Source organism: Phalaenopsis equestris, unplaced genomic scaffold, assembly GCF_001263595.1.
Source record: "Phalaenopsis equestris unplaced genomic scaffold, ASM126359v1 Scaffold000036, whole genome shotgun sequence".
Taxonomy (NCBI): domain Eukaryota; kingdom Viridiplantae; phylum Streptophyta; class Magnoliopsida; order Asparagales; family Orchidaceae; genus Phalaenopsis; species Phalaenopsis equestris.
Window position 1 is genome coordinate 6300889 of NW_018164478.1, and position 11330 is coordinate 6312218.

Genomic DNA, 11330 nt, shown 5'->3' on the forward strand with positions numbered 1-11330 from the left:
GGTATGATATACTGCTTCAGCGTTTATAATCCTCTTGTTCTGTCTCAAAATTTATTGTTTCTTTATTGTTTTTCTTTTTTTTTTTTTGGAGCAATTACATACGTAGCCCTCAAAGCATTGCTATTTACAAATTTACCATAAATCCCCAGTCCTTAATTTCCATTTCTTTGTCAATTTGTAAATGGCTTGATCGTGACACGCATAAATGCATCGGTTTGATAGTTTGAAAAATTATCTCTTGCAATGTTAAATGCTTATGTAATTATCCTTTTTTTTTTTCCTTAGATGATGGGAAAAGATAATTCAAAATAAAGAACTAAATAATTAACATTTGTTTGCTTTCATTCTGGGGGCTGAATACTATAAGAATGAATGTAGGAGAATTCTGAAATTTTGCCCGAAATACTATAGTAATGACGACGACGACGATGACGATGACTAGTCTTTCGGTTTAATCTTACCTCTTAAAATATAATCTTCTTATCATATGCAGACAAGGAGGCTATATTCTCTGGCAACTTCTTGTTTACATCCTTGGAATTGCAACGCAAGCAACATAATTGAGGTCTATAAAACAATGTAAATAACATTTTCTTTAATAAAAGAAAACCTTGCCTGCAAGCTAGTGATGTTGATTATTTCTGATATTTTATATTTGATTCCTTTTAAAATAGGGGCACATGACTGAAATGTTATTATTATAATTGAAATATTATTTGCTATTTTTGTTTCCTTTTTTCTGAAGAGACAAAGGGCATTCATGTAATGTGGTTCTTGTGTTGTATTAATGACTTGGCTTCATGTTTCTTCATGTGCATTATTGGTGTATTATTAAGATATAATGTGTACTTCCATGCAATTAGTTTTAATATGCTCTAGTGGATAGGCTTTGGATATAGGCATATAGCTGTGATGGTGGCACATGAAATTTTAATGATATGTATGCTGCTTATTGTGTATGAATATTTTAGGAAGATTCATATACATGCCATATCTTACACTTCAATTTTGTTACATGCATGTCACCTTGCCTATGAAATGATGTATTTCACCTTTTTGTTTAATAAAAATAGTGATACTTTTAATATGGTATGTAAGATTTGAGTGATATAAATATAAAAATAATAATTTAAGTAATTAGATATGTAAATACAGAGGAATTGTGGTATGTAAATGACCTAATGTTTTAATAATATTTTTTATTCTGTAATAAATAAATGTTTTTAATATATTTACCATATAATATCATATAAATATATGTGATTTAACAACAATAAAAAGATCACTTCAAAATTTAATATTTATTATAATTAAAATTTGTTTTTTCCCCAATCCTTCACTTAAATGAATCACTTTTTAAGATTTTTTTTTTCATTTCAACTTGAGGTATATTGCAATTGGCCAAGTCTAATTTTGCACTCTTAAATAAATAGAACTCTTCATTGTCATGAACTTAAGCCTATCCCCACAACTTTTATGATTTGGTCTTAAACCTTTGAGACATGTTACAATGGTATGACATTTATTAATATGGATTAAATGTAAATATGATGTTATTGTAATGTATTTTATTATAGTTATTGGTTGTGCAAAACAATGTCGAAGATGGAAGCACATAACAAGCAAACAATTTAAAAACCGTGATTTATGTGGTTTGGCGCAAATCAGTTTGTTTGAGATTAGGGGTTAATCTACTATCAACATGTGGGGAAGGAGGGAAAAATGGTCAAAATAGGGTAACAATTCCTTGCATAAAAGTCAGCCCTAATTCCTAGAAATAAGAGCACAATGGAATATAAAATAAAAATGTTTTTAATATATAAAATATTATGTAATTTGATTTCTTCTAATTAGGTCATCTAAGGGCAAGCTTCTTATTATAGAAAAGACAGTCTAATTAGATCTTTTCTAATTAAGTTATATAATATCAATTTTTTTAATGTACATAATTCTTAATATATAGTCCTTAGATTTAATATTTTTTATAATAATTTACACCTTGTCTCTTACTTCCAAGTAAATGAGAGATGACCAAAATGAGCTCCAAGATCAAAACAGTTACACCATGATGGTTTCCTATGTATCTCTTCCGAAGAATTTAAACCTCACATAGTTTTTTAAGATACTCGAATAGACAATCAATCATGAGCTCGGATGTTCAAACAAATTCTACAGTAAGTGAACTTCTTGCTAGTATGATATTTTGTGAGCATCTTTGTTGGATTGTTTTTGTATCCGTCTTCTTCAAGTTGTCATGAATCAAGTCCTGAATAGTGGCACCCGTCATCAATGTGCTTGATACGGCCATGATCAATTGAATTTGTGGCCAAGAATATCACACTTCGATTATCATAGGACACAACCAAAGATTCTTGATAAATTCCCAAGTCATCCAATAGGCCTTCTGTGTGTGTGTGTGTGTGTGTCTGTGTGTGTGTGTATTGATTTCTTCACGGCCTCCGTAACTAGCATGTATGAAACCTCAGCAAGAGGCAAAGCAATAGAAGATTGAAAAGTTGATCTGCTATAATATGGCTAACCATCACTCCCCATCACTATTTTAAGTTCAATTATAAGAATAAATGTTTTGACCCTCTTTATACAATCAACTATAATATGGCTAACCATCACTTGCTATACATATATAATGTAATTTAATCAAGGCATTTTTTCTAGAATATAAATAAAAATTTGATCAACATATTTTATAATTTCATTATTAGAAAAAAAAAAAAAGAAGAAACACCAACTTTATGTTTGATCGATAAGGCTTCTTCTTTTTTTATAAGCATTATATTGGCTCTCTGCCAATAATTTAATTTATATTTTTTATTCTTATTGTATTTCAATCATTATTAACGAATTTATACAGCGATCTTACGAGTGGGGCTGACAAAAAAGCTCATCGTTTGCGAATAGCTCGTGTTCAGCTCGATAAGTACTTTGCGTTCGATTCGTCATTAAACAAGCAAACCAAACACTAATATTTTTTTTTTGTTTGTTTGAATTATAAACGAACCGAACACGAACAAGAAGTTATTTAATCGTGTTAGGTTCATTTTAGTTTGAAATAAATAAAAAATTTAAAATTAATATATAAAATTTTATGATATATTAGATAAGAAAATTTCAAATAGAAAATTTATTAAGTTATTATTTAAAAAAGAATTTTTAATTCTAAATTATCTGAAATTGATTTTCACTATTTTTTTATAATTTTTTAATAAATAATTCAATTTATTATTTTTAAAATTTTTTAGCCAAACAAGATCTGAACACGAGCAATTCAGCAATATGAACAATTTAAATTAAATTTAAATAAATTGAACCTACCACGAACACCCATTTCACGAATAATTTTCAAGATTTAATTTCAAATGAACCAAACATAAACAGAGCTCATGTTCACTCATGTTCATATTCAGTTCGTTTACACCCCTAATTAATCGTCACACTGTTAAATTTCACAAAATATAACTACCATTTTTTGTGGTCCAATTTGCATACGTGTATAAAGATGCATTGGTACGGGACAGAACATAGAATTATGATCACCAATGTGGTCAGCAAACCCTGTATATTTTTACTTAACAAGAAAAGAGAAAGCAGAAGTAAAAAAAAAAAAATTATGGAAGATTTACATACATACCACATAATCCCTATGTATTTACCAATGCTATCAAACACCTAAATTTCATTTCTTACATATATACCACGTTATATAATTATGAAAATATGTAATTCACTTTTAAAATTTCAAACAGTGTCATTTTTCAAGTGATGGGAAAGATTTGAGTGAAATGGATATAATAATAAAGTTCAGATATCAATTTCTAAATACATAACATTTAGGTGGCATATATGCAAAAATTTCTAAAACAACTTTCTGTTTTTCTACAAAATGTACAAAAAAAGTTACAATTTGAGGTATTTATGCAAAGAATTATTCTACTAAGGTTCTGTTTGGGCAGCTTGTACGTTTCAGGATAAGCTGCTTATCCTGAAACGCCGCCTGGTGTAAAAACTCAAACGCAGTTTCAGATAAGCTGTCGAAACGCGCGAACCAAACGGTACGGCGGCGTTTTGCGTTTTGAAAACACCACCCGCACTTATAAGCTCCCCCAAACGAACCCTAAGATTAGGAGACACGTACACATCTTGCTGAATATGGCAGCCAAAGGCAACAGTAGAGAAATCATGTACTCATCGCAAAGAACAAAAACTGAAACTGCAGATATGCTAAAGACAAATCTGAGACTTTAACTGAGAGAGAGATGTGAGAATCTCTCCAAATCTAATCCACCTTCTCTACCTTTTTGCTTCTTCCTCAGTTCTGCCACAATGGAACAAAGTGGATTTATGGCTGGGAGAAGTTTAAACCCTAGAAATAAAAAATAATGATCCAAATTTGTCTCACTAAGGCTAAAGTCTGTAATGTGCTGCCAAAAAGCCTAAGCCATGGGGTGGTCACATTCGGATCATCGTCGGAACGTGCAAGTAATGCAAGTGGACGTTAAAAAATGCTAACTCATTATATTAGCAAATTTAATTTCGAACAACAAGTTGTCTATTTTTTCTTTTTTCTTAATGCCTTCCACATCTCTAACAATGTGGGTCTTGTGGCAAAATTTTCATCTTAATCTTTAGTTGATTGTTCAAGATCAATGATGTTATACATTTGGATGTTTAGGTTTTAAAAATTTTATTGATGCTCTAAATAATTTTTCGTGACCAAATATTGATCGAAATTTGTCCTGACCTTGATCATAATACATATTGGCAATACTTTAAGAGGATTTGATCATACTTCAAAATATGATTTAATCGATGTTCGAGTGTGATTAATTAATGTTTGAATTCTCTTCTCTTCAAAAAATTCTTCGTATGGCTGTTCAAGATAATAGCAAAGTTGAAGTAAAAGTTGAACTAGATAAAATCAAATTTGAATATTATTTAAAGACTAGAAGATATAGGCCACATGTAGAGTTGATCATGTGATGAAGAAAATTGTTAGACAACTCGAGACAAATTACACCATTATATTGAATATTAAAGACACAATGTCATAACATCTAGCTTTGATGAATTTTTTTTTCTTCCAAGTGTTTTAATTTAGTGCTAAAGATTGGTATAAATGTGAACTTTTTAATTAAATAATTTATTAAATGCATATGCTATTGCTTTGATTAGAATGATTTAAATCAAAATAATCTTTAGGAGCACATTTTATCCCGACACATGCTTTGAATATATTTTGAATAATATTCAAATATGTAATATAAGAATATTCACATCCTTATATGCAATATGTCATATTCACATCCTCTGACTAGAAGCTTTTGGGAAGCTCTGCATTTAGTCTCAAGCCTTGCCAAATCTGAACTGTTGCGAATCTTGCCGAAACCCTTCACCGAATTCGCTCTGAATCGTCGAAAACCTTAGCAGCGTTGCTGAACTCCTCTGCCAAATCTTCTTTGTCCCTGCGCTGAAATTCTCTTCCGCTTTATAACCACGTTCTGATACTACTTGTTGAGAAATTTAGGGCAAATAATCGCAAATCCATAAGAAAAATACAAAGATTTAACGAGGTTCGACAAAAATGTCTACGTCAAGACTTTCTTTCAATTCAGAAAAAAAATAAACATTAGAGTTACAATACGCATATATATATAATCCTGGAATATAATATGTAATTACAAAATTACCCCTGTAACATACCGCGGGGTCGTTGCCCCCGGACCCCCAGCCAACAAAAGGTTAACTCCCCTGATTGGATTGATACTTTCACTCCACTCCGCTCTGCTAGCTCGCTTCGTTCCGCTTTAACTTTTGTCCTTCATCTGGTATGTAATCCATACCTAAAAATATATCATCCGATAAAAAAAATTTCCGCGTGTTGACTCGACTCTAAAGAGGGCAGAATATTTTTACCCCGTCCCCTTCCACATGTGAGATGATTCAATGATTTTGCAGCCCCATTTGAAGCTCGTAAATACGCCGATCAATGTCAGGAATAGTTTCTGGGTGTGTATTATTCCACTAAAATTAAAAAAATCAAACTGAATCGGTATTCAATTCTATTTTAAAATAATGATATCGTTTTTTATTTTTAAAATTTAAATATTCAATTTTCAAATTTTGGGTCAATTTTAATATTCGTTAACCAAAGAAACTGACTTAATGAATATTATTAGGACTAAAAATTTAAATTCAGATGAAAAAAAAAACTAAGCATGTGATTTTTTTTTTTTTTTGTTTAATTTGAAATTTTAATTTTAAAGAGATGTATAGGAGACATAAAAAAATAAATTTTAATTTTGAAATAGAACATTAATTTTTAACTAATTATATTTGAAATAGAATCATATGTTAAATTTCAAGTTGCTTTAAATTGGACAAAATAAACCTAATTATTTTTTTGTTTAATTTGGATTAGTTTTAGCAAAAAATTTAATATGTTCAATTACTCTAGAATTTCCATTACTTCTCTATTTCTTACCTTTTCTGTTCTTTCATGATATCAAAGTTATAAGCTTCACAACATCACAAGATCCATGGATTCATCATCTCCTACCTCTCTCCATTTCATTCAGCAGTCTCAAGAATCTCTCAACAAGATGAAAGAAGCCCGCATTCTTGGAACCTTGAAATTATTGATGCTACACATCAAGAATATAGCAAATGTTTCATTGATATTCAAATATTATGTTGTCTGGAATGTATAATGTCAAAACTCCTCCTTGTTAATGGGTTTGATTTTTTTTATTGATAGCACTATACTACCTCCCCATGACTTCAACTAGAACCTATTGGAATTCAAAAAGACAATTCTAATTATGCCCTTTGAAAATTGGTGGATCGAAATTTGGTCACAACCATTTTTTCCACCATCTCACCCTTAGTTCTATCTTACATCCTTCACTTAACCAACGCAATAGATATTTGGCTTACCTTAGAAAAGAATTGTCTAATCAGCCAATCATTCGAGAGTTATTCAACTCAAAAATGAGCTTCACAATATTAGCAAGGGAACTCAATCATGACACAATATCTTACAAGCATCAAGAACATTGTAGCCAACATTACAACAACATGATCAATGGTAGATAATGAAGACATCATTCTTTACACTCTAAATGGCTTTCCAACACATTATCAAGGCTTTAAAACTGCTATCAGAACTCATTGACCACCTATTGCTTTGGAAGATTTATATTCCTTACTTCATATTGAGTAAAGTAATCTTGCAAATGAAACTCTAAAATCCACCCACACAATTTGAAATTCAGATTCCCTTCCAAGAATCTTCAAACCAACAAGTCCTTCTCCAAAAACAACACACAACCCAACAAACCAGCCATCTTATGTCAGATTTGTCATATGAAATGCCACTCGATAGATTAGTGTTGACACTAGACCAACTGACAATACAAACCATCCCCCGATACTTCAGCTACTACCCTCAATGCTACCATGACTTCAAAGAATAAAAACTAAGTTCTTGATACAGGTGCTACAGCTCACTCAACATTGTATATCAAAAACAAACAACACCCTACTCCTTACATTAGATCTGATCAAGTCATGGCCGGTAATGAATATTCAACTCACATTTCCTATAATGAAAATGGCCTCCTTTCCACGCTAGATCGTAAGCTCACTCTCTCCTCTATACTCAGATTCTAAGCAACTCACACAATTTAACTTCAATTTCTAAACCTATTTATGACAATAATTTAGCCTATAACTTTTTATACTAACAGATTTACTATACATGATCAAAACACAAAGAAACCAATTCATAGTGGTCAAACTAATAAGAAATTATATCCTCTTATAGCACTTATAACTACCATCCATTTCAGGACTTGGCATAACCAGTTTGGTCATCCACACCCCAGCTCTGATCAGTTCAATTCCAGTTCTATATAGAAACAATTCTAAGCTTAGATTGAATTAGTTGAATGATTGGTTCACAGTCTGGTCCTGCTTTTAAAATCATGATTAGTAACATCTTTCGACATGTTATACTCATTTTTCATGCATAAATTTTGATGCGATTATAGCACTAAAGCATTATATATATATATATATATATAGAGAGAGAGAGAGAGAGAGAGAGAGAGCAACATAGACATATTAAATATGAAAAAAAAAACAATCCGTCATAATCTTAGAGTTAATCTAAGAATAAAATTTGAACCATATAAAATGGATTTCACTAACCAAAATATTTCAAGCTTATGCTTCAAAATATTGAAATCAAATTTCTTTCTACTATTCCCATCACTGATCAAATTTGAACTGAAGACACCAAAGGCATTTTTTTGTTAGTGAAGTTAAACTGGTTGCTCCAACTGTAACTCAGCTCCACACACAACCACCACATGGTCTCCTGCAGAACTCAGCCAGCCATACAATAAAATAGAAACCCTAGACCCTAATCACACTCACGAACACCCAATCTCCTCCAGCTTTCGGATCACAAGCTTAATGTCAGGTCTCAGCGCCGGCGATGGCGAGCAGCACGAAATCGCCAGTTGATAGCACCTAAGAAGTGCTTCAGTACTCCAGTTCTGATCCATTCCGCCATTGTCGACGACCTCGGAACTGAGAGTATCATAGATCTTACTATCAAACACCAACAGTCTGCAACTCGGCGCATCCTTGAGAGTAATTAGCTCCAGCAAGACGATCCCGAAGCTGTAGATATCCGTTTTGGTGTTGGCCTCCTTCATCTTGATCAGCTCGGGGGCTCTGTATCCCTGAATCGCAGATGCCTCGAGGATCTCTTGCGCCGCAGAAGGGCTCAGAAAGAGGTGGAGGCCGAAATCGGAGAGGTGAGGTTGAAGATCGGCGCCGAGGAGCACGTTTTTAGACTTCAGATTGCCATGAATGATCGGTTTCTGCAATGAGTTGTGGAGGTGATCCAGTCCTCTGGCAATTCCCAGGCTTATTTCATATATGATTCTCCATCTCTTGGTTTCAGAGCTTCCTGCTGCACTGATTTCTACAGTTTAATAGAACAACTAATTCATAAGAAATTAAAGCAAGCCTAAAACCTTTGGATCTCAGAAAAGCAAAAAGCAAAAGTATTCAGTAAAATTCACAGAGGGATTGGACTGAAAGCACCAGAAAGAACAAGATTGTTTCTTCTAACTTAAAATTAGAAACTTATAACATCATAAGAAAGGTAACAGAAAAACAATTACAACATAAAGCAACATTACAGAAACCAAATCATCCCAAAAATGAAATCTTTGGATCCATTTTCTTTTCCGAAACCTGCAAGCTGTTACCTTTCAGGAACTGAGCGAGATTTCCCGCAGCGTAATAGGGATAGATGAAGAGCTTCTCCCCTCGCAGACCCACATAAAGAGCTCTCAGCGGCACCAGATTAGGATGCCGCATCAATCCAATCAACCGAATAGCCGTAAGAACATCGCGAGTCCGGCGAGAACAGGTGGGGTGGATGAACCGAAGAAGCATTACGCCGGCGTCGGAGATCCGGATGGTGGCACGGTACAGAGTCCCATAACTCGACTTCCCCACCACTTCTCCCGGCGCATCAAGTATGTCCTTCGTACTCAAATGCTCGCAGCCGGGGAACACGATAAGCTCCTCGGCCTCCACTTTGACAAGCTCAAAACTTTTGCCCTCCATGGAGTCTTCGCAGCTTCTCCTACTTCTAATGGCGCATCTCCGACGGAAATAGAGGTATAGTGCGGAGCAGAGGAGAAGAAAGAGAGAGAGGGAGACGACGGTGAGAATGATGAGGAGATTGCGGTGCCGCTCCATTTGGTATTCAGGTGAGGTGGGTTGGACTAGATGTAGGTGACTGAGAAGGCTGGCATTGAAGGGAATTTTTGTGATTCAAATGGTGGAGCTGTAAAGGAGTTGATAGATTCGTCTCCACTTTCAAGTTAGAGAGCAGAGAGTGTGCTGGAGAGACTGTTTGGTCTTGTTCTAGAATTGGCAAGTCATGGCTGCAGGGAGAGACGGGGAAGGAAGCGTTGGGGAAGTTTGGGTGCAGAGAAAAAAGAGGCCCAAGCTACCTCCTTTACTGATTTCAACTTTTTTCAAACAAGAAAAAAACCTTTCTTTGCTCATATTTGTAGACATATCACATAATTTTCGTGTATTTACATAGCTCACACATAAACTTTCATATTTACACAAAAAATATTCAAATTTTTAGTAATATATAAAAAATAACACTTTTCTCACTAAAATACATATAATTTTTATGTATAATTTTATGCATAAATAATACTTTCCTTTTACTTGAAAGTTTTTGTCATCTTTTTTTTTTTTTAATAATATAAAAATTTTAAGGCTTAGTGGCTATCTTATGTTGATGTTGTTTTTATAAGTATCAACCATTCATAGAAAATTGGTTGAGATGAATAGCTTAATTTCATTGTATTAAGTTAAGAATGGCTATCATAATTTTCTCACTTTATTTCTTTCTTGCTTTCAATTTCAAAATTTTTATTTTTTTTATTATATAAGCAATATAATGTCAGCTAATAACAAGCATATTATATTTAAAAGAAGTGTTCCTTTATGAGAGATGAAATATAAAATAGAATAATGAAGATGTAATAGAAATGTGATATTTTGCTAGAAATTTTGATATTTTATGGTAAGAATATGATTTATCAATACATTAAAATATTTGAGTTAGCTTACAAGTTTAGTCATTATCATGCAATAATTTAGTCATCAAATTTGATTATGAGAAGAAAATAATTATCATTAATTCATGATTTTTTTATTTTAAATTTTATAATATTTTCATCATTATAGATAAAATTGATTATAATTGTGATTATCACTTCAAGTAGAAAGAGTTAAGCTTCAAATTTATTATTTAAAAATGAAAAAAAAAAATCTTAAATATTGTGCCATTAGCACAATCAATTAAAAATGGAGTAATCAGGGGAAAAATTGAAAATCATAAAATTAAAACATTTAAATATGTTCTTTTTTAATAAGAATGGCCAATTTTTTAAATAAATAATCAAGTATGGGCAACATGTATGGTCTTTTTAACCACCTATTATGATTTCAATGCAAAGAAGGTAACTTTAGATGTATTATAATTAAAAAGCCATATAGTTGAGCAAGTTGACTATCAATTAGGCAATCAAATCATAAAAAATTATAAAATTTCTTTTTTTTCTAACTAAAATTATGTAATATCATGTATTGTGGTGTGTATAAATTTTGACAAAATTATATTACAAAATCAAAATGGTTTAAAATTATTTAAAAGGTTGCATCTTTGAAGTGAAAGATTAGTCTTGATAGATTTCCTCTATTAAGCT

At 32.3% G+C, this 11330-nt stretch overlaps 1 protein-coding gene across 3 annotated transcripts; it reads right to left on the bottom strand.

Annotated features, from left to right (window-relative positions):
* Positions 1–8251: 8251 nt before the first annotated feature.
* On the bottom strand, positions 8252–10089 carry LOC110018838 (putative kinase-like protein TMKL1). 3 transcript variants are annotated; one of them, XM_020716296.1, is made up of 2 exons: positions 9300–10089; positions 8252–8995 (listed from the first exon to the last, which is right to left on the bottom strand). In XM_020716296.1, the coding sequence occupies exons 1-2, from the start codon at positions 9796–9798 to the stop codon at positions 8451–8453; spliced, it is 1044 nt and encodes a 347-aa protein (XP_020571955.1). In that variant the 5' UTR covers positions 9799–10089; the 3' UTR covers positions 8252–8450. The 3 variants fall into 3 exon arrangements, with proteins under 3 accessions (XP_020571955.1, XP_020571954.1, XP_020571953.1); XM_020716295.1 differs by having other exon boundaries at positions 8252–8998; XM_020716294.1 differs by having other exon boundaries at positions 8252–9010.
* Positions 10090–11330: the final 1241 nt, after the last annotated feature.